We start from the raw sequence: 25,203 nt of genomic DNA, 5'->3' as shown, positions 1-25,203 counted from the left end.
TTGGACGACGATGAAGCTGGCTTAACAGCTAGCCTAGCAACATCCACTAAAACGAGCTTAAAATATAGACTTGATAAAATAAAAGTGAAACAATTCCTCTTGTCAAGGCTTTATTACAAGATGAACATTACAGACGAGCACCACAGACATCTTTGGATGTTTATAAGTCGGTCATTTTGAAGGAAGAGGAATCAGTCGCTACATTAATACGTGATATTGTTTTGACGTCCATGAGGAGAATGACAGCAGGAATGAGCCATCTTTTTCTTGACATTCTGCACCAGCGGGTGGCAATTCAGGACAAATTTTAAGTACAACAATCGATGCATGTGAAGGAAAGAATCGGTGGTATTACATGAAGAATTCACATCACAGCTATTAATCGACCCTGCAGCATTCAGGCAACCGTGGACAAAAACAAAAAAAAAATCAATCCCGCGATGAATCTACCTTTTGTCTGAGTAAAGAATTGAGGGTCCGACGCCTTCGTAGTCAAACCTGTCCACTGGTGATGGGTTGATGACGCTTCATGAAGCAGTGATGTATTTATAGAGGTTTCACTAGGATGGCTTTTAAAATAGATTATAGAAAAGAGGGTACGATTTAGTGGGCACTGACAATATTGATACTGCTTCATGAGCTCGTCAAATATTATCCACTTGAAATCCTTACCAGATCCATTAATCACCAAAGTTTATTTTTCTTTTTTTCCCCTTCGACCTTCTGTGTCTCCATCACCAGGCCTCAAACTAATTTAAACTGAGTGAATAGATATTATCCTTGAATAATTCAACATCCCAAACTTTTTCTCTAAACTTTTTATTATGAGCTGTTCCTGTTAAATAAATCATTTTGGATTGTCGACATGACAAAAACTCACATTTCTAGTGAATATCTAATTTCTCAAATGTCTTTCTACAATAAAACTTTATATTAAAAAGTTATATTTTAATGAGATACTTGAACTTTTTTTTTTTTGACTGTGCCTCCTGAATATCTTGTTGGTTATTAAGTTTTATTGCTATTTGTTGTGTGAAAAACAGGCAAAAAAGTTTGTGGTTCCTGGGCTGATGAAGCTTCATGAAGCCGTGCCATATTTATGAGAACGTAGTAGGTGGGGTTTAAAAATGATGCCGGGGTTTCAATAGTTTAGATGTGCAGAGTAATACATTAATAAATTAATTAATCTTACTTTCCAAAATGGCATTTTCTACACTTTAAATGCTTTAATGTTTAGATAAGATAAGTTTTGATTTTCTAAGTATAGTAAGTCTTCAATAATATCCTTAGAAAAACTACCTTTCCTTTTTTTTCTTTTTCCTTCAAATGCGTGCTTTAAGTGGAATTTTATCATTAAACGATTTTGAGGCAAAGGGATGCGCTTTAACGGAGAGAGAAAACAAATACACAGGCTGCCTCATCTTTTGTGAATACACAAAAGACGGCGATGTTCAATCTTGATCGAGACAACAGGGACAAAATGTCAGCGGCAATTAGCTAATGTTGTGGTTTACTAGAGAGCGGTGACCTGCTGTTCAATGGCCTTTTGCTGGAGCTCGTCTTTTTTTTTTTTTTTTTTACTTACACGAACCACTCGCACAAAATGATATTTTTGCTGTACAAGCAACATCCGTACTTCACTTGCGATTGTCTGTGAGAATAATTAAGAATTTATTTGATTCTTATCCAACATGAGACTGATTTTTGTATAACTATTTCATTCATTGAACATCTCTTTAAATTTCCAAATTCAAAGCTGTTTATCAAAGACTTTCAATTATTTTCACCCGTAGCGTATTTGGCTTTGACAACAACAGGTCGGGGCAACTATTTCTTAATTAAAACTCCCGGGGAAGTGATTTGATAAGAGGGGGGAATAGTTTTATCTAAATCCTGCTCTGCATTTTGTCTCGCTCCAGTGACATACTGAAGCAAAACACTTAAGTTCTTTCAAGCAAAACTGGTTTTCGTAGTATGAAACATGGAAAATGTCATGTTATTTTTTGAAAGTGAATTCACTTATAATGATCATACCCTTACTTTTGCTGAGTTATACTTTCACCAGGTGTTCACAAACTTTCCATCTATTCCATTTACCCAGTGGACTTTTCAGAGCCCACTAGGGGGCTCTCTCTGCTCCACAATCCATTCTAATGAAATCATTTTTAGGATGAAGGCACCACCTTCCGACCTCTTAAAAGTATGACACCGCTTCATAATGCTCTTTTAGTTAAATAAAAAGGACAATACCCGAAATCCAATCTTTTCACAGAACAAATGGACATTAAAGCAAAAACACGTAAGTTTAAAAAGATGGTTTTTGGCACCACCAAGTGTGAGAAAAGTGTAGCTTCAATGTCCATAAGGAAAATATCCACATGTATATTTGTTTCCAAAGAAAAATATAAGCTCTTTTTAATTCAGTTTACTGTTGTTTTCTAGTACCAGTGTCACATTTTTAAGAGCTCTGTAGGTAGCACCCTCATTAAAAAAATTACCTTCAGGTTTTATTAAGACTGTTGTTCAAAGCAGTAGACAATAGACCAGAGTGCCATCTAGTGGACTCCAAAAATATGGATGATGCTTCATAAGGTAAGGAAATAAGGTAAAACGTAGGTCTCCATCGGGAAATTGTTTTTTTTCCAATAACCAGCAATTTTTCATAAACAATAAAAAATAATAAATTAAAAATTAAATAATAAGAAGATCATAAAGAGAAAGAACAAGATGACACAATCTAAATCTAAAGATAAAGACAAAGAACATAGATCAAAGAAAAACAAAGATACTTTCGCTCCACTCCTGCCCCCGAACTCAGAATTGTACAATTTAATAGCCTGAGGAATGAGTCCCTGAGTCTATTTGTTTTGCACCTGGGTAGGAGCATTCGTGCACTCATTCTGCTCCTCTGCTCACTGATGACAGTGTTCAGAGGATGACTGTCATCAATCCATTACTAGTTTTTCTCATCCTGGTAACAAGAAGTATCTCAGTACTTCATATAAAAAAGAATGTCTTTGACTCACAGATGTAAAGCAGTATTGTCTGTCTTTTCGATTTTTGAACTAATATCCATGGACAACCCAGAGTTTAATTTAGTCTGGAAGAAGAGGGAGTAAAGTGCTAAATATTTAATAGCGTATACCTCATTTAGACAGATTTGGTCACAACCAAATTTTTTTTTTTTTTAAGTAGATGCATTTAGTAAAACATTTAGTACCGCAACGAATTTAGTAACACGCTGTGAGACTATAACAGTCAGCCTTTGTTTTTCCACTCACAGCATATTTTTCTGGGTTGATGGAAGATGAGAGGATGCTGAAGTGACTGAAGTCAATCTGATTTGCCATCTGAGTGACTAGTTTCTTCTTGGGGGGGAAAAAAAGGAAAAAGGGTGTTTAGCACAAATAAGGGTGACATACTAAACAATGCAGCCCATAAACTGTAACAGAAGAATGAAAGTTTTGGCCTCGGAAACTGGTGATGCGTTCAAGTGTTACATACGTCTGTGCGGATACAGTATAGATAAGAAAAGAAGATAAACCTGCAGGGGTCGTTTCCTTACTCTGCTTATTTAGCTTTTGATTTGTTACGCCACCTCCAGAAAGTGTAAAGGTGTTTGTTTTCGCAGCAAAGTATTGGCAAATTGGTTAGATTTGTGCGAGCAATTAAAAAAAAACAGGTGCAAATTGTTAGAGATTATGTGTTTTCTCGTTGGCAGCCTGAGGAGTTTCAGAGGCGCTCGAGTGGAAGGAGCCAGTAGAGTGAACCTCCCTGCCCGACACTACACAGCATTAGCCACCTTGGAGAGTGCTACACAATGATAGCCGAGTCATCAGCCCAACAGAAACATGTCAACAAATGAAGGAGATGATGTGATGAAAGTGCAGCACAGGGGCCACGCGGCGGCCCACGTGAGATCAAGATAATACTAGACGTGTTAATGATGGCTGTTGCTATTGGTTTTATATTATTCCTAGTGTTTTAACACAGTATTTTTAAATGAAATGTAGATACAATAAAATGTTAAATAGCTTATAACTGCTTTTATTTGCCTTTATTTTAAATTGTCAAATATATTAAATGTCAAGTTTTTTCTCCTTAATATCTTAAAATATATGTATATTTTTTTAATGAAATTACATCCATTGAAATTAAGATGAACTTTTTTTTCACAATTTTTTTTACATTTTTTTTATGTTCTTTCTTTGTCCCTTACTACTTTTGGCTTAAAGACCTCCTATAAATGATATAAAGTGGCCGTCGAGGAAATAATAATTATAATTGACTAACCCATTATGTAAGCTACTAACTCAAGATGAGTTCGCAAAGTCATTTTACGTGGTTTCGCCGGGTGGTTTTGTCAAAAGTACTTGTTGATATGGTGATGAAAAAGTGCTGGGCTAATGTTTATCAAACAAAATTAATAATATATCTGATTGTATTTCTTTTCACTGGTTGTGTGAGAAAAGAATGTGTCTCTGGAGGATTGAACGCCAGATTTGACCTTAACAATAACTCATCCAAGTTTCTTTTTGGTGGAAACCTTTGGAGTAAAATGATTAACGCCTTGTTAAACGGTGATGAATAGATAACTGGGAACTAACAGCTCTGTGCTTCAGGAAGATTTCAGACGGACAACAACTGTTGTACTTTCTCACTTGTAAACGAGTAAAATGTGTGAATTTAAACCAGATTGGATTTCTATTCTGCGTTTAACTATTAAAAGCGTCAAGTCAGATTCCTAACCTGACATGTGGTGTTTTTTAAAGATGTTGTTGATAAATATAATATAAGCAAATGAGCTATGTTTATACAGGGATGTCCTATAATATTACAATATTCAAATCCACTACTACTTTTTCTTATAAGTTTAATTAACCTTAGGTTTGATCAGAGACTTTTTCCATTAATTAATTCATTTTCTATGCCGCTTAATCCCTTATGGACATCACGGGGGGCTAGAGCCAATCCCAGTTTCTACGGGCGAGTGGCAGAGGACACCCTGGACAGGATGCCAGTCTGTGGCGGGCCACACAAAGATACACAACCATTCACTCACACACTCATACCTATGGACAAGTTCCCAATTAACCGCTGAATGTTTTGGGACTGTGGGAGGAAACCGGAGTGCCCGGATTAAACCCATACAACACAGGGAGAACATACAAACTCAACACTAAAAGTTCACAAGTTGCATTCCTCCCGACCTGAAGGCAAACCGGCAACCGTCTTGCTGTAAGGCGATTGATGCTTACGACTGTGGTAACGCACTCCGTAGTTCAGAGACTTATACTAATATTATATAATCCTTATATTAATGTTTTAGCCTCTAGTGTGTTTGGGTTTGACATCCTTTATCATTTATAATTTGTAATTTTGGTGATTGTTACAGGTTTGGATGTGATGGAACCTCTGTTGCCAAATACTGCATAAATATTAGTTTAGAACTGAGATAAAGGCTATACCTTTAAAATAAAAGCAATCATTAGAGACTGTTTTTGTTGTTTTTTTAAGCTGCAACTTGTCACGAAATATTCTATACAAAGCAAACTATGACTTAATGTCTGACTGTATGAATGTTCAACCTTGTTGAAGAAAAGAAAAAGAACAAAAAGCCCCTTGCACTTGTGAAAAGCAAATAAAAAAAAAGAAAATTGCCTTTATAATAACGACCCCTGAACACATGGGATGTTGTGTTTTCAGAGTGAAAATACAAGTTTCCCCGGCATCAAACCGAGTGAACCAGCAGTGCGGGCCGACTCGCTCTCGTCTCCTACATGAGGCATTAATATTTCAGCGGCGAGATGGCATGTCATCATTAACTACACAAGGCATGAAGCCGAAGATGATACACAGTGTGATGTTGAAACCAACACATGAATTAAGGACAACCTCGTGGAGAAAAAGCCTCAAGAAGAAAGTAAGCCCTTTTCTTTTCATGCCATAGTGGAGGAGAAGTACGTTGCTCTAAAGTCTCTGCTGGGGTAAATACGACGGGTGTTATTAAGACTTTCATCACATTGTGAGTTGATAGTGTCGCTCACACACAGTTTTAAGTCAATTATTTCAATTCTGCAAAAAAAATTTGAGTGACAGGAACTGCAAAATAAAAAGCATGATTTATTAATGTTGAATTTCTCACACAACAGCATGTAGTAAAAAAAGCTTCATATGAAACAAGTGAGCTCATGTCAGACAATAAAAAAACAAAACAAGACGGTGAGCAGATGAAGGGTAGTGTTAGCCCCGGTGATCTCTGACATGCTGTATCAGCATTTGTCCTGCCTTTGAGCTTTTTTCTCAAGAAACATGTATACATTGAACCAAAATACCAGACAAGCTCTTCAGCTCTCTTCTCTTTCGCTGCTAAATAACACCCTTAAAATATCCATTAAATCCCTGGACAATGTTCTCAGAGGGTTCATGTTCTGCCAGCATCTTTTTCTATAGCAAACACAGCAAGATTGTTATGATGATGGCAAACGCCAGCAGACAATGCTGTTAGATTGTTTGAAGCTAGTGATTTGTTAAGCAGTTTTCCCTCGTTTTTAGTACTTTTAAGTTGAAAATGAATGGAAGGTTTCCTCAATATTTGCTTAAAACCAAAGATTATAGAAAATAAAGCGTCGTCTTGTGTGTTCTGGAAATCTGGACGATGCTTCGTGAAGCTTCATCTGCTTATCGTCAATGAAGAGTATAGCCCAGGGTGGTGGAATTTAAAGTATATTTTTTGGCAGAACACACAAACCGGCAAACCCAGAGTTTCTGCAATCAGGAATCGACCTGGCAACCTTGTTGCTTTAACACTATAAGGCCAGTAACACCAGTAACTGTCAGGGATTTTCACCCCAACAATCGGCATGAAAGCGGAGACAAAGTCAATAACCTTATAGTACCAGCAAGGAGTGGAGGCGCTTCTTACGGCTCGTCCCAAACCACTGAATGCACACTTTAATACAAACAGTTTGTTCATTTGTTGCTGGACACAGACAGCAAAAAACAGTTTTCTGTATGAGTCGGTGAGCGCGGCATAACAGCCTGCAAGGGGAGACCAGCTCGAATATCTTGGTGAGGTCACTGTATCTTAATGCACGAAACTGTAATTTCTCGAAACGAAACTCTAAATGGGTCGTTCCTTCCAGCTCATTGTGAGCTGCAGCAAGCATGATTACAGGTTTAAGACTATAAAAGCAACATAAATTCATTAAAAGTAACCCACCATGGAGCCACGTATGAATGTGTATATACAAAATGGATGGATGGATGGATGAGCACAAATAACAAAGAGCAAATAAAAAGAGCAAAGTGCAAAGAGATAACAAAGTGAAAGTATAAAGAGATTTTCAAAGGGCAACTGATGTGAAAACCCAGCTCTCTTGACTCAAAAGTCTGAAGTACGGTCCGTGAGACAATTGTTAACTGGCTCCATTAGATTTATTATTGCTGCCTAAAAGGTGTTTAATCTAGAAAAAAAAGTAATTTGATTTTCTCTGAAATAACCTCAGAATGTGAATCTTGATGAGTGAAAATGAGACGCACTCACACTCTGAAAACGACACTTCTGTTTCACAGGTTTACAGGTAATCGTCATGAAAAAGATACAAGACGCACACGCAGAACACCATCTTCGGCATACAATCAAATGTACATAGATTGAACCAGTAAAAATCTCTTGCTGATCCAGTGTTATCGTGAGATGTTTCTATCATGCACTTTATGGTAGTTTCTTTTCTGGTTATGCCATTTTAGTTTTAGTTTTTACTATCTCAACGTCGGTCCAAAAAATATAATTCTGACATTTAACTGGTCCGCAGTGCAAAAAAAGCTTGGGAACACCTGCTACACAAGATGCAGTAAATCATCATGACAATGTTTTAAAGTTATTACTTTAGAAAGTTCTCCCCTGTCTGAAATCTCGGCGGTTACGAGAGTGTAGTCTATTATGACGTAATGATGGGTTCACTCTTCCTCCAGCCGGCTGTAATCACACCCCCGCATTGTTTATACAACAAGTATCTTGAAGGTGGAGACTTCCGGGATTGACGATGGGCGGTGGCAAACCTCGATGCTTGACCAATCACCGCCGAGTGGGAGTGGTTATGGTAAAGGAGGTTTAATCTCCAGTGCTGTGTCTCAAATCGCATACTTCTCTTAGTATACTAGAAGTTAGTATGCATCAGTTTAGTGTACGTACTAACTAGTAGGCAAATTCTCAACAGATAGTGAGTCTCAAATTAAACACTGCCGCTACACACTAACCGGAAATGACGTGACAGCTTCTTCTTCTACTTCTATTAAACGATGTTTGCAACCAGCTGTGGGAACGCTATCGCCACCTGCTGGCAGCACGTTTTGCAAGTTTGGAAGAAGAAATAAAGAAAAAATATGAGAATCGAAATATTCGTGAGATATTTAAGCTGGTATCAGCAGCGAAGACGTGTTTATCCTCCTACTGCTGCTGAAAATTCAGACGCAAATATCCTGTAAGTATATGCATATATATGCATTTATATATGGCGTAACTTCCGTTTACAACGTCAGTAAGATGGCGGCCGTTTAGGGTAGATAGTGTCCATGGAACCATACTCTGTTTTGTGGGCGTTTTAGTACGCCAATTTAGTGTGCATGGCGCACTACATTTCGCATACTAAGAATTGAGATGCACTTACGCACTAAAAATACTAACTTTGAGTACGCAAGTATGCGATTTGAGACACAGGACGGGAAAATTATGCTTTGTGGGCGGGGCTTAAGCACATTCTCCAATGTAATTATGTTAGTTAAAAAAGTTTTGTACAAACAGACACAAACTGATGAGTACAACAGTAAGTAAGTAATTTTTATTTGTATAGCGCTTTTCCAGACCAGGGTCACAAAGCGCTTAAACAATCAAAACAATACTCAATAAAGTATATACTGAGGGATCAATAAAGTTTTACCTTCCCTTACTTTAAAGGTCAAGATAACACTGATAACACAACAGGAGTTCCAGAAAATCAAGGAAAAGCCTGAACAAATAAGAACGTCTTAAGATGTTTCTTGAAGGAGTCAGTAGATCATCAAACACAGAGGGAGATCATTAAAAAACTTAGGTTTAATTAACACTTTAATTACCCTTTAATTAATATGTGATAAAGTTGCAACGCATAACCTCTTTGAAAATAAAAATCTTCAGAGGTATTGTTCTTGCACAACTGAGGAAAGTTTTTTTTGTCGGTTTGTTTTTCATAAACGCAAGAATAATCAAAATAAATAAACCTTTCTTCTCAAAGTGTGGTGTCTCTTTAAACAAAACAAAAAAACACGCATCCAGAATGTTGATATGTTCGCCACATAACGATGTAGATATTTCTCAACTTCACAGAAGAGAGAGAGAGAGAGAGAGAGGGATGGAGATAGAGAGAGAGAAGAGATGAGGAGCATCAGAAGCCAGAAGAACAATCGCTCCTAGTGAGACTTTCAGGGAGGACGCGTCGGACTTTTTTTTTTATTTCGGGCGTCTCTCCCGCGGGTGTTTGGAATCAAGGGGCGCCTCAAAAAAAAAAAAAGTAATGGGGGTCCCCAACTTGCCTCGATGACTTTGGACTCCGGCGCTGACTTGTGCGCGCGGGACCCTCATGATGGAACGCCATGCGGCGGCTTGAACCCATGGAGACATGGCCCAGAGGTTCCTCTCATCCACCCGCAGAGCCATCTTCATCTTCACCGTGTCTCTCTCCTGCACCTACCTGTGCTACAGCATCATGTTCTGCCGCAACACGGTCATGACGCGCCGGGGTCACGAGGGGAGACGGTGCGCGTCCGCCAAGACCGCGGGAGGAGGGAAGAAACTTCTGGGGAAGCCGGAGGAGAACTGCGCGCCCCCGGACCCCCGGGACCACGGCGCCGGGAGGACCACGAGGTCACCCGGGGAGGGTCGAGGGTCCGAGGGGAAGGCGAGGAACGTGACGCAGAGGTTTGGGAATAAAAAGCTGCCCGGCGCGCTGATCGTCGGGGTGAAGAAAGGGGGGACCAGGGCGGTGCTGGAGTTCATCCGGATCCATCCTGACGTCAGGGCTCTGGGGACGGAACCCCACTTTTTTGACAGACACTACGACAGGGGGCTGGAGTGGTACAGGTGGGGAAGAAAGTCTCTCATTTTTAACCGTGAAGTTCGAATGTGTTCACTGTTTTATTATTTATATTAACTGCCATTTTATGAAACAATATCAACTTGTTTAATTATATATATACTATTTCCAATTTAATTTTCATCTGATCCATGATACTGTCAAATGTAACATTTGTAATTGTGTTTTCAAAATCTTCTTTAAGTAAGTCATTTTTATTTATATAGTGCTTTTCCAGACCAGGGTCACAAAGTGCTTAATCAATCAAAACAATATTCAATAAAGGATATACTTTAAAGATCAAGATAGAACTGATAACACAACAGGAGTTCCAGAAAACCAAGGAAAAGCCTGAACAAATAAAAAGATGTTTCTTGAAGGAGTCAGTAGATCCATCAAGCGCAAAGAGAAAGGAAGGTGATGGTTCACCCAAAATTCAAACTTCACTTATTATCATGTCGACTAAGGGTTGGGATTATTTTCATACTAATCCCTTCATTTTTAAAGTTATACTCAAGAATATGTATCATTATAATGTAGCGACTAGTGCTGTCCAAAAACAAAAATCCAAATACCTCTATGATGCTTATCTGTAATGTTCCTCTTGTTGTCACATCTCGACATTAGGAATTGGTCCCGAAAAATGTATGTATTATCTATATTTTAAGCGTACATTGAGAGAATAACATCCTATGTAGACAGGAAGTACTCCAGGTAAATATCAAGAGCCATTTCTTGTGTACTGACAGGTGATTTTGAGCAACAGTTGATGCATTAAAATGGATGTTTTGTTTTTGCCTTTAATTCCAAAAATGACTAGATTACTCCAATTTAATTTTCATCTGATCCATGATACTGTCAAATGTAATATTTGTAATTGTGTTTTCAAAATCTTCTTAAAGTGATGGTTCACCCAAAATTCAAACTTCACTTATTTATAATCATGTCGACTAAGGGTTGGGATTATTTTCATACTAATCCCTTCACTTTTAAAGTTATAGTCAAGAATATGTATCATTATAATGTAGCTCCTAGTGCTGTCCAAAAAAAACATCCAAATAGCTATTTTATGCTCATCTGTAATGTTCCTCTTGTTGTCACATCTCGACATTAGGAACTGTTCCCGAAAAATGTATGTATTATCTATATTTTAAGCGTATATTTAGAGAATAACATCCTATGTAGACAGGAAGTACTCCAGGTAAATATCAAGAGCGCTTCCAGTGTACCGAAAGGTGATTTTGAGCAACAGTTTGCACTGTATGCATTAAAATGGATGTTTTGTTTTTGACTAAAACTCCAAAAATGACTAGATTACTCTGACAATAATCCCAATCCTTATTGGACATGGGGGTGAGTAGAAAATGAGTGAAATTTTAATTTTGGGTATATTCCTTCACTTAAAGTCTTGGTCAATGATAACTTTAATTTCACTCCATTATTTCCCTAAAACGCCTGACAAGGAGGTTTTGGGATCACCTGCATCTGTTTTCCCCCTTATTGCAAAATGACTACAAAACCTTGATTTAAAAAAATATATATATGAAGCTTCATGAAGCATTCTACCTATTTTTAGAGGTCAATAGGTGGCGCACTCAGTTTAAAAATGATGTGAGGTTTCACTGGATAGTAGTGATGTGTTGATGAAGCTTCATGAATCATATTCTTTGGAGCCCCCTAGAGGCCACTCTGGTTTATTGTCTACTGCTAACTGCCCTAATAAAACCTCAGACTTTATTATTTTTAACTCAAGGCGCCCCCTAGTGAGCTCCTTAAAATATGACAACGCTTCAGCCTGTCACTACTGGGTAGCTGTACAAAGCAAATTATTATAAATCAGTGAGTGCCATCTAGTGGGCTCTGAAAACGATGACACTTAACCAGTAAATACAATTTTTGTGGTCTTCTGTGTTACCATCTGGCTCCCCAAACATTTTGAAGGATAGTGGATGCAACACTTTGTTCTTTGGATGTGTTTTGTCTTACGTTTCAGTGAGTTTCAGAATAATCCACATTTATTGAAAATCTAGCAATTATATTTGCTCAAGACTGTTTTCAATTTCAAACTAGTACCAACAAAAATATGGGTGAGCTGCTTGAAGGAGGTCTGCGCTGCGCTTTTGTTTGTCTCGGTCGCTTCTTAGATTCCATATCTGAGGGTATGACCCAAAGACCTCAGAGCCCGAGCTGGGGTGTAAGGCTGGATCAGATCACTGTTGTAAGGAGGAGTCTGACCATGAATAGATCTGAAAGTAAGAACCAGATTTTTTTATAATTGATCCTGAAAGAACTGGCAGCCAGTGAAGAGTTTTAAGGATCGGGGAAATGTGAGTTCTTCTACTAGAGCGGGTCAGAATTCTCGCTGCACAGTTAACTTGAGGAGTAAATGGAAAATAATGAACAGATGGGTAGATGATATTTGAAGGACAGTAAATCCAAAATAAGTAGCAGAAAAACCTGCACACAGAAAAAGTTTTCATAAGACGTGTCAGCACCACAAAATCTTCTTTCCATCAAAATATTATTTTGGAGATAAAGCTTTACTGAAATTCTGACACATCACAAACACCCAAATCATCCAGAATTAAAAACTGTCAAAACATGTGAGGACAGAAGAAGATATTGATCTGTCTGCCGCGTCTCTTTCTGCTCGGTTTGAGACGATGTTTTTTGAAGAAAGTGACGTTTCCTGTCATGCCGAGTGCAGAATGTGCGTCGGAATGATGATCCAGATCATCATTGTAAACTGAGGGGAAAACATCGAAGCTTCGTTTCTTTTTACATGAGCATCTGACGATCGTCTTTATTGACGTGACCAACATTTGTCATTTTGACGACTAATGAACGTTTTTTTCAAATTAAACTTCAGCGAATCTTGTGGAAAAGTATTAATACAAAAATAGGTTCAAAAGTTTTATTTTAGGACATTCTCTTAATAATCGAAACATCAACATGGAACCAAGTCCAGCAAATGGACTCTGTACCAGACTTTTTGTCTGCATCACGGCTTTGTTACTCTAGTAATCTCTTATTTTGAATTGTTACTTTTTTCCTTAATATAGGTTAAATTCCTATAAGGCAAATCCACCAACCGTAGAACCCGGCATTGCTCAGATCTAAAAAATACATTTGAAAACCAAATAAATAAATAAAACTCTAAAGATAAAAGCTAGATAGAGTAAAGAAACGTGAAAATCCTGGTGAATTATTGGAGACAATCAGCAAAAAGGAGCTGAAATTGTGTAAATCTTACAGATTTAATATGGTTTTAATTTCATTGATATTGTAGCAATTTTAATTTTTCATGGGGCGGCTTCAGCCTCCATTCTACCCCTACATTATACACTTAAAAAAAGGGTAATTCAGAAAAAAATCTCCGTTAGCATATATTATAAATGGTTTAAATGTTTATTTTTTGATTTACTTCCTCGCACCTTCTTTCTTTTGACCTGATTGAGAAAAGGGATTAAAAAAGAAGTCAGTAGAATACACCTTAATTTTCCTGGTTTATGATTCTATAAGAAAATATAGGATCATAACCTTGAGATTATAAAAAAAAAAATCATAAAACACAATCCATATTCTCACAGTTGACTAACCAAAGAAATAGTTTCCCACAAATGCCCCTTTTTAACATACATTTCTTCACTTTAAAAAGGGTTGAATTTAAAATACATATGTGTCTTAATATATTGTTTAAAAATTCTGGATGAAATGCAGGAGAAAAATAACAATGAAAAAAAAACAACTGAGTATTATATTCACATTCCACAGGTGCTCATGAGCAAGGGTCCTCAACATGTTTTTGTACCCTGGACCAGTTAAATGTCATGTTATATTCACGGGCTGACATTCAGAAAGAAGAAAGTAAAAATACAATAGCATGAGCCTGCAGAAAAAAAATAAAAATAACGCTGAATCGGCACGAGTTCAGGACTGGTAACAACTAGAGGTATGATTGTATGCTGATGATGGTGTCATGTATGTGTGTGTCTTCTAGCTTTTACAGACGTTGTGCTAATTTGTGAGTTTCTGCTATATCATAAATTATGGAATGAGGACTCTGAGGGACAGAAGATTTGTTTCTTAAAAGTTGGATTTTTAGTCGTTTTCACTAGTCAAGAGTCCAATACTAAAGCTTTCTAAGAGAAATGTTGGTCCTTTTTGATAATGCAACACTTTAAAGCTAGTTATTATCTGCGCAACCAAGTAAAAAAATGTCTCATGGACTGATCCTGGTCCCCGGACCAGGGGTTGGAAAGACAAGACAAAGAGTTTAAAGTGTAAGAACAGAAGGAGAAGAACGTTTTTTGGGGGTTAAATGAAGGATTTAATATGGTTTTAATTTCATTGATATTGTAGCAATTTTAATTTTTCATGGGGCGGCTTCAGCCTCCATTCTACCCCTACATTATACACTTAAAAAAAGAGTAATTCAGAAAAAAATCTCCGTTAGCATATATTATAAATGGTTTAAATGTCATCAAAATTGCATATTTTATTTTTTGATTTACTTCCTCGCACCTTCTTTCTTTTGACCTGATTGAGAAAAGGGATTAAAAAAGAAGTCAGTAGAATACACCTTAATTTTCCTGGTTTATGATTCTATAAGAAAATATAGGATCATAACCTTGAGATTATTAAAAAAAAATCATAAAACACAATCCATATTCTCACAGTTGACTAACCAAAAAAATTGTTTCCCAAACGTGCCCATTTTTAACATACATTTCTTCACTTAAAAAGGGTTGAATTTAAAATACATATGTGTCTTAATATATCGTATAATAATTGTGGATGAAATGCAGGAGAAAAAAAAAAAACTGAGCATTATATTCACACAGGTGCTCATGAGCAAGGGTCCTGAACATTTTTTTGTACCCTGGACCAGATAAATGTCATGTTATATTCACGGGCTGACATTCAGAAAGAAGAGAGTAAAAATACAATAGCATGAGCTGCAGAAAAAGTAAAAATAAGGGCATGAAAAAAAATTACAATAACGCTGAATCGGCACGAGTTCAGGACTGGTAACAACTAGAGGTATGATTGTATGCTGATGATAGTGTCATGTATGTGTGTGTCTTCTAGCTTTTACAGACGTTGTGCTAATTTGTGAGTTTCTGTTATATCATACATTATGGAATGAGGACTCCGAGGGACAGAAGATTTGTTTCTTAAAAGTTGGATTTTTAGTCGTTTTCACTAGTCAAGAGTCCAAAACTAAAGCTTTCTAAGAGAAATGTTGGTCCTTTTTGATAATGCAACACCTTAAAGCTAGTTATTATCTGCGCAACCAAGTAAAAAAATGTCTCATGGACTGATCCTGGTCTCCGAACCAGGGGTTGGAAAGACAAGACAAAGAGTTTCAAGTGTGAGAACAGAAGAAGTTTTTTGGGGGTTAAATGAAGGTGTCCTTTTACTAAAACCTCTCACCATGATCCAGTTGAAGCAAAAAAATATAATTATTCCAGCTTTTATTTTTTTCCTTTTTATTTTTTTTTTAGGGCAGTGGGTTTGCATAAATTAGTTACCCTTGTTTATTTTGGATCCTTTTGTCGTCTTGTTTATGTGACTCAGGGGCTCTAGTGAATCTAGGTCTGGGAAAAAAAAAAGTGGAAGCTCAGCATGAATATAAATGTCAGTTTATTATCTCTGCATATGTTGTGTTGGAGTGGAACCACCCGAGAACCGGCTGCTCTTTAGATTATGGATCACAGTTCTCGCACATCAGGAGAGGGAATAGATGATAGTGACGCTTGCCTCCAGTTCAAAATGGGCTCTAAATCTGTTTATTTGTGTTAAAATAATTGCTCAAATGATCCTAAAAGTCGGGGGGGAAATAATGTTTATTAATCAACTCTGAAGATAATGAATCAAAGCCGTTTTAGCTGCTAATAACGTCACAAATTCACAACAAAAGTTTGCGCTTTCTGCATCTGGGTTGCCGCTTTCTCTTCAAAACGATGAAACATTAAACATCTCTCCTTGTTTTCGCCTTCATTTCGAGCCAAATCATTTCCATAAAAGCTCAACAAGCTGACGCTATCAGCTCTCCGCCGGGGTCTGAGGGAAAGGTTGGCATCTGCATGAGAAGAAGGATGTTTCTCTTTCTTTTTAAAAAAAAAAAAAAAACCCTCAGGTTTCAACAATATGACGATTGAAAATGGAACATTTCTTATTGTTTTTTTGTGGATAAAGGAGAGTGAAATCTAATTAGAAGAGTGGAGGCGTTGAGTCCTGATCGAACTTCATGATAAATAACGTTGTTGTGTTTACAAGGATTTAGCTGTGTTTGTCTTTCGTGGACAAATGGCTTTAATTGCGGATACTTGGTGTCATTAATATTCCTCGCTGACTTGATGCCACTTGTGGGGAATTAGGCAGCTGCTGTGCACAGTTGTCGCGAACATAAATACCTGCTCCACTCTGTTTCGGGGGGATTTTTAATTGCATTTTGTTGCATCAGAGAGTTTCCGGGAATTGAGGAAGTTTTACTCTGTGGTCTTAAGTTCTGAACCTTAAACCCTTAAACGATATATTTGTATTTAACCGTTGTGTTATCTCAGGGGTCAAGGTGACCCGGTGGCCTAAAAACAAATATGTTTGAGGTATCCCTTTTATTATCTCTGGGTCAAGACACAAGGGATACCACAAACACAAGGGGTTAAAACAAATGTACAAACACTGAAACACATTTACAAACTCTGATACACATTTACAAGCTTTTTAAACAAATTTACTTACTCTCAAATAAAAATGCAAAAGTGTGAAAGAACATTTGCAAAATCTGTTCGCAAATTTGCAAAATGACAGCAAAATTTAACTTGATGTTGTTACTAGTTATTTAACTATGAATCACATTTACAAAATGTCGAATACATTAACAAGCTCTTGAAACAAATAAGAAAAAAAAGTACAAAATGATTGCACACTCTTATCTCCTCTTGAAACAACTTTACAAAAATTGTGGAAGAAATTCAAGAACTGTTTAAACAAACTTACATTATGGAAAAGAGGAACACATTTAACAACGCTGCAACAAACGTACAAAGTGAAAAGAAAATCGTGGCATGGTTTTAACCCCTGTGTTCGAAGGCTCTGAGATAAAACAATGAACAAACACTTGAACACATTTACAAACCCTGATACACATTTACCAACTTTTAAAAACAAATTAACAAACTCTTAAATAAAAATACAGAAATGTGGTACGAATTTACAAAATCTAAAAAATATATAAATTTATGGCACATATTAAGAAACTATTGAAATTACATTACAAACTCTGAATTAAATGTACAAAATTAAGTTTTTGAACAGATTGATCAACTCTTAAAAAATGTGTAAAATGTTGGAACACATTAACAAACTAGTTTGGAAATTGTAATACACATTTACCACTTCTGAAAAAAACACACAATCTTGAAACACATTTACAAAATCTAAATCAAATTGACAAAATTGTGGAAAACAATTATACAGTCGTGGAGCACATTTACAAACTCTTGAAACAAATCTACAAATTCTAAAACGGATTTACAAACTGTGACTCAATTAAAAAAAAGATTATGGACTATACAACTCTCTCTCTTTACAAACTCTTGATAGACATTTTCAAACTCAAAGTAAAGAATTGTGGAACACCTTTACAAACTCTGAAACAGATTTATACAATGTTGGAACATATTCACAAACTCTCAATCATGTACAAACTCTAAAACAGTTTTCCAAATGGCTTCATAATTTTACAAAGTCTGAATTAAATTGACATCATTCATAAAAATATGTGTTGATATATATTTACCAACTTAAAGTACATAATTGTGGAACTCTTTTGCAAACTCTGAAAAAAATTGACAACATTTTTGAACAAATCAAATCTACAAAATCTGAAACAAATTTACAAAATGGAGGCACAATTATAAAAACTCTAAATCAAATTTCAAATATTTTTAAACAAATGTATAAACTCGTGAAAGAAATTTTAAAAACTATTTTACAAAAACGTTTATAAACTGTTGAAAAATATTTACAAATTCAAAATACAAATTGTGGAACACCTTTACAAACTATGAAACATGAATACACAATTTTGGAAAATATTTAGAAAATCTCAAAACAAATCGACAGACTCTAAAAAAAAAAAGGTATAAAATCATAGCACAAATAAATCAATTGGGAATTAAAAAATCAAAAAAAACAATTTTTTTTAAAATCTTACAGAATGCAGGATTTTTGTTCTCCACGATTTTGAAAATTAGTTTCACGTTTTCTTTTGTTCCGCAATTCTGTAAATTGGTTTTAATAGCTACTGAATTTGTATAGATTACGGTAGATTGTGTTACCCAACCAATATCTTTCTAGTTATTTTACTTCTTAAATGCGCTAAATAAATACCTAAAGTATTTTCTTTCAACATGTTGAAGTCAACCTCTGCACACTGTTGCATAAGTCTGTGTTAAAGAAAAACCCGCCAGAGCCACATTATGATGAATGGCAGAGATAATCAAAGCGCACACTCCTCATGGATTATTGGCTCTTCGTTCGATGCTCAATTTGTTTCAATGTGGGACGTTCTAATTGGCCTTGAGACCAATTATTTGGGCGAAACACAAACCAACGTGAGAAGGTTTTACTTTCAGCAATGGGATGCCATAACATTATGACCACCCGTGACTTCGCTATACAGTCCCTTAAGGTATACTGTATCAGTGAAGCCTTACGAAGCAGTAGGGGGCGCCCCCCGGTCAAAGATCACGAGAGATGAGATAGTTTAGAGCACAGCGAGGCTTTAAAACGTATTAAAATATGGTTAAATGTGGACAAAACTGAAACTCTGGTGATTGCTCCTGATGATAAGATTCCAGGGTTGAGTCAGTACTTGGGTGACTTAGGTCAGTCTGTCAAACTGAGCCTGAGAAACCTGGGTGTTGTATTTGATAAAGACATGTCTCTTGTTCAACACTGCAGAAAACTGACCAGAAACTGTTTCCTTCAACTGAGAAAAATCTCTAAACTTAGGAAAATGTTGTCACAACATGATCTGGAGCTTATAATCCATGCGTTTGTTTCTTCTCGTCTGGACTATTGTAACAGTTTGTTTTCATGTCTTAACAAGAAGGATCTGTCTCGTCTGCAGTTGATTCAAAACTCTGCAGCGAGAATTCTGACCCACTCAAGTAGAAGAACTCACATTTCTCCGATCCTTAAAACTCTTCACTGGCTTCCAGTTTCTTTCAGGATCAACTTTAAAATTCTGGTTCTTACTTTCAGATCTATTCATGGTCAGGCTCCTCCTTACATCACTGATCTGATCCAGCCTTACACCCCAGCTCAGGCTCTGAGGTCTGTGGATCAGAATCTACTTATGGTTCCACGCACACGGCTCAGGACCAGAGGAGAGAAATCTTTTCAGGCTGTTGCTCCTAAGCTTTGGAACGATCTTCCTCTCTCTCTGCGCTTGATGGAGTCTACTGACTCCTTTAAGAAACATCTTAAGACGTTTCTATTTGTTCAGGCTTTTCCTTGAATTTCTCGAACTCCTGTGTTGTTTTCGGTATTATCTTGATCTTTGAAGTATGTACTGTTTTGAGTATTGTTTTGATTGTTAAAGCGCTTTGTGACCCTGGTCTCGAAAAGCGCTATATAAATAAATATTACTTACTTACTTACTTAAATCTTTTTCTTTTTCCCCTTCTACTTCGCTCCAATTTCCCCCTGAATCAGGAAGATCAAAACTGAACACGTAGCCGTGCACCATCGAGACTTAAAAGGGCATCTCAGCTTCATTGATTTTTGTCCAAAAGGCCTCCAGTAGATCCCGCCAACTTGTCGAACGCGTGTGCTCTGGCAAACCTCCTCCAGATCCACATTAATTGGCCCGAGGAGTCGGGGAGCTGTGGAAAGACAATCATCAGAAAAAGCTTGATGAGGACAGGAAGTGAGATGGTTCTCATTTAACACCGAAAACTGCACATTACCCAGCGAGAACAGTCGGGCGGAACTGAATTATTAATGAGGACTGTCTCCGATAGGGCACGGCTCAGACATAAACCCGAGTGCTACGTGTAATTAGCAAGTTTGGTGGAAAAAGTTGTGAAGTTAATATTTCATTCCGACTTCAAAGTGAATCGATGCCATTAAAGAATCATGTATTGTCGGTGTTTCTGGCTGTCGAACAATACAACTACAGTCGTGCTACAAATTATTGAGTAAAATCAACATATATTTGACTCTAATATTTATGGTTTTTTTTGTAATATCTGTATTGTTTTCAGTGAGAATTCCAGACGACTGAGTTGTCGTTTATTCTTATTCTCTTTACTATATAAAGTAAAGAATTGTTTTTCTTTTTTTAACTACATGCATTATATTATAATTATATTTATTATTAAACACATTGTTTTCAATACATATTAATAAATAAAATATAAATTCATCAATGAACATTAAACAATTTAGATTTAATTAATTAATTTTAAAACTATTATCTGCTTTTCATTTACTTAAAATATATATATATATATATATATATATATATATATATATATATATATATATATATATATATATACAGTATATACCAAAACAAAACTTATATTTTTTATTATCCTTGGAAAAATGAACATAATAGTTTATCAATTGTTATTATTTGTTATTATGATTTTCTATATATTTTCCTTTCCTTTTCAACAATAATGATTTTATAAATATATAAATATAATTATATATTTGAATTATTGTCGTCATTTTTCACATGTCATTTAAAATATGTTATTTATTTTTGTAATTTATGTACATTTAGGATTTAATCAAATTATCAGAAATAAATTTGAACTTCTGATTAAAATGATTAAAAGACGTGTTGAAAAATGCTTGATAATAAAATAAAAGGAAGATGCTTTTTTTTTTTTCAATACCGATGAAGTAGATAATAAAAACACGGAAATCTAATTCAATATGGAGCAATTTTTTAAGTGCCTCAAGATCTCTGAGACTTCACAATAGTTCTCTCTTTCATCTCTTCCGTCTCTTTCTTCTCTTCCGTCTCATCTCTCGTTGCAACAAACTGTACTGTGTGCGATAATAATAAAATAAAAAATCGACTGGAGTTTTTTCCTGCTGTTTGACATCAGACGTCTGATAATTGTTCTTTGAAAACATTGTCGGGATCTTGTTTTTTTTATGTGCTTCTCTGACTGGGGTCAGATGATAACCTCAAAGTATTTTCTAAACAGATTTAAAATCCGCTGTGACAATTACTTTTAGAACTAATTAAATAACTGTTCATTTGAGCAGCAGTTCACACTTAGTTGCTTTGGGTGTTTTGTAGCACAGCAGTATCTTTAATAACATGACTTCTCTTGCAAATATAAGCATTAAATCAAAGATATTTTATCACAGACAAGATAAAAAATATTATTTTATTCAGCTGGGGAAACCATTTTGAATTTGAGTTCAGAATGAATGTATCTGGGAAGGTTATACAATGTAATAAAGTAGTTATAGTAGTATTTTATTCAAATTTAATTTGCTAATAATGTGAGTTATTATTAGTTTGATGAATAATTTTCTTAATTCCGTTTTTAATTGTATTATTTAATTAATTATATGACTTGTTTTGGGTTTTTTCTGTTGATTTGTTTCATTATTATCGTAGGTTTTCTATTCTTCTTATCTGACAGTAACTACTAAATAACATATATGCATCAAAACCTATATCCAATTTGCACTCAAGGTATGAGTTATTTTCTCTAACTTATCTAACTTGTATCTGTAAAAAGTTATCAAACTTTGAATCAAGTTTTAAGTAAAAAATCAAACATGTTTTATTTTGTAATTAAAAGTCCTTAATATAAAAATCGAGCAAGTTTTAATGAGATTTTCTCAAGTGGACTCAAGGTATTTCAAATTTTAATTTGCCAATATTTTATCTAATTACAGACATGTTTGGAAAATAAATAATTCCTCCCAAAATAATAATCTATTTTAAAGCTTAGAAAGAAATAATTGATCTTTGGGGAAAGATTTTGAGATGGTGTTTTAATTTAACTGGCGCTGAATCAAAAAAAAAATGCGGACATGTTGTTCTAAAACCCACGAATGCTGAGTTCTGTTTACTGACGATGAATTATTAAAAAGCTGAATTCCGCTTTTGAAGTGGAATCTATCAGTCGCTGATCACGTTTAGAGCTCGTCAGCTGTTTTTTTTTTTACCTCCGTCTGAACCTGCCGTTGCTCCCTTCAGGCCAGAATCAGAATCAGAATCAGTTGGAGCTTTACTTTCTTTTTTTTTTCTCCTCCACCTTCTTTTGAAGCATCTTTTTTGAAGAGACACCGGAGTGAAGTGTTTGCTTGAAGCATCCTTGACGGTCATGTGGCTCGAGGCTGTAGGAAAAGATGTGAATAACAAAAATCTCATTATCCATGTTTTTGTCGTTGCATAATACCATTTAATATTAAGTGGAAACATCTTAAAACCAATGATTTAATTTAATCTGTCTTTGTTCCTTTTAAAGCTATTCAAAAGTGATGTTCTGGTGAAGCTTCATGAAACACTTTCTAACACCATTCATAACATGGTTTGGATAATTTCTTAAAAAACTTTTTTTTTTTTTTTATGAAAAAAATGTCCAATAGATAAAGTTTAAAAGGGGGGTAGGTGATAAAAGGTGATACAAAATAAAGAACTACAAGCCAAACCCTTGTTCCACTAACTAGTTTTTCTCATAGTACCTAAATGGTTAATATTTCATTAAAGCATATGTAAAATAAAACAATTAGACTTTTTTATTTGTATTATTATTTACAATTAACATTTATAACAAATTTATAACACCATTCATAAAATGTTTTGGATAATTTCTTAAAAAACATATATATTTTTTTATGAAAAAAATGTCCAATAGATAAAGTTTAAAAGGGGGGTAGGTGAAAAAAGGTGATACAAAATAAAAATTTACAAGGCAAACCCTTGTTCCGCTAACTAGTTTTTCTCATAGTACCTAAATAGTTAATATTTCATTAAAGCATATGTAAAATAAAACAATTAGACTTTTTTATTTTTATTATTACTTACAATCAACATTTATAACACATTTCTAACACCATTCATAACATGGTTTTGATAATTTCTGAAAAAAACTTTTTTTTTTATGAAAAAAATGTCCAATAGATAAAGTTTAAAAGGGGGGTAGGTGATAAAAGGTGATACAAAATAAAAATTTACAAGGCAAACCCTTGTTCCACTAACTAGTTTTTCTCATAGTACCTAAATGGTTAATATTTCATTAAAGTATATGTAAAATAAAACAATTAGACTTTTTTATTTTTATTATTACTTACGATCAACATTTATAACAAATTTCTAACACCATTCATAACATGGTTTTGGATAATTTCTTAAAAAACATATCTATTTTTTAATGAAAAAAATGTCCAATAGATAAAGTTTAAAAGGGGGGTAGGTGAAAAAAGGTGATACAAAATAAAAATGTACAAGCCAAACCCTTGTTCCACTAACTAGTTTTTCTCATAGTACCTAAATGGTTAATATTTCATTAAAGAATATGTAAAATAAAACAATTTGACTTTTTTATTTTTATTATTACTTACAATCAACATTTATAACAAATTTCTAACACCATTCATAAAATGTTTTGGATAATTTCTTAAAAAACATATATATTTTTTAATGAAAAAAATGTCCAATAGATAAAGTTTAAATGGGGGTAGGTGATAAAAGGTGATACAAAATAAAAATGTACAAGGCAAACCCTTGTTCCACTAACTAGTTTTTCTCATAGTACCTAAATGGTTAATATTTCAATAAAGAATATGTAAAATAAAAAAATTCGACTTTTTTATTTTTATTATTACTTACAATCAACATTTATAACAAATTTCTAAAACCATTCATAAAATGTTTTGGATAATTTCTTAAAACACTTATTTTTTTTATGAAAAAAATGTCCAATAGATAAAGTTTAAAAGGGGGGTAGGTGATAAAAGGAGATACAAAATAAAAATGTACAAGCCAAACCCTTGTTCCACTAACTAGTTTTTCTCATAGTACCTAAATGGTTAATATTTTATTAAAGTATATGTAAAATAAAACAATTCGACTTTTTTATTTTTATTATTACTTACAATCAACATTTATAACAAATTTCTAAAACCATTCATAAAATGTTTTGGATAATTTCTTAAAACACTTCTTTTTTTTATGAAAAAAATGTCCAATAGATAAAGTTTAAAAGGGGGGTAGGTGATAAAAGGTGATACAAAATAAAAATGTACAAGCCAAACCCTTGTTCCACTAACTAGTTTTTCTCATAGTACCTAAATGGTTAATATTTCATTAAAGCATGTGTAAAATAAAACAATTCGACTTTTTTATTTTTATTATTACTTACAATCAACATTTATAACACATTTCTAACACCATTCATAAAATGTTTTGGATAATTTCTTAAAAAACATATACATTTTTTAATAAAAAAAAATGTCCAATAGATAAAGTTTAAAAGGGGGGTAGGTGATAAAAGGTGATACAAAATAAAAAATTACAAGCCAAACCCTTGTTCCGCTAACTAGTTTTTCTCATAGTACCTTAATGGTTAATATTTCATTAAAGCATATGTAAAATAAAACAATTGGACTTTTTTATTTTTATTATTACTTACAATCAACATTTATAACAAATTTCTAACACCATTCATAAAATGTTTTGGATAATTTCTTAAAAAACATATTTTTTTATGAAAAAAATGTCCAATAGATAAAGTTTAAAAGGGGGGTAGGTGATAAAAGGTGATACAAAATAAAAAATTACAAGCCAAACCCTTGTTCCACTAACTAGTTTTTCTCATAGTACCTAAATGGTTAATATTTCATTAAAGCATATGTAAAATAAAACAATTCGAGTTTTTTATTTTTATTATTACTTACAATCAACATTTATAACAAATTTCTAACACCATTCATAACATGGTTTTGATAATTTCTGAAAAAAACTTCTTTTTTTTTTTATGAAAAAAATGTCCAATAGATAAAGTTTAAAAGGGGGGTAGGTGATAAAAGGTGATAC

At 34.6% G+C, this 25,203-nt stretch overlaps 1 protein-coding gene across 1 annotated transcript in view; it reads left to right on the top strand.

The window, feature by feature from the left end:
* The first annotated feature begins 9,494 nt into the window (after positions 1-9,494).
* Positions 9,495-25,203, top strand: part of hs3st2 (heparan sulfate (glucosamine) 3-O-sulfotransferase 2) — a 35,044-nt gene continuing 19,335 nt past the window's right edge. The window contains exon 1 of the mRNA XM_087809798.1: positions 9,495-10,120. Within this exon, the coding sequence (XP_087665924.1) occupies positions 9,660-10,120 (461 nt within the window). The 5' untranslated portion in view covers positions 9,495-9,659. The remainder of the gene's footprint in view (positions 10,121-25,203) is intronic.

Source organism: Callionymus lyra, chromosome 15 (genome assembly GCF_982586985.1).
Source record: "Callionymus lyra chromosome 15, fCalLyr1.hap1.1, whole genome shotgun sequence".
NCBI lineage: Eukaryota > Metazoa > Chordata > Actinopteri > Syngnathiformes > Callionymidae > Callionymus > Callionymus lyra.
The sequence above is the reverse complement of the archived record's forward strand: the minus strand, read 5'-3'. Positions and strand labels throughout refer to the sequence as shown.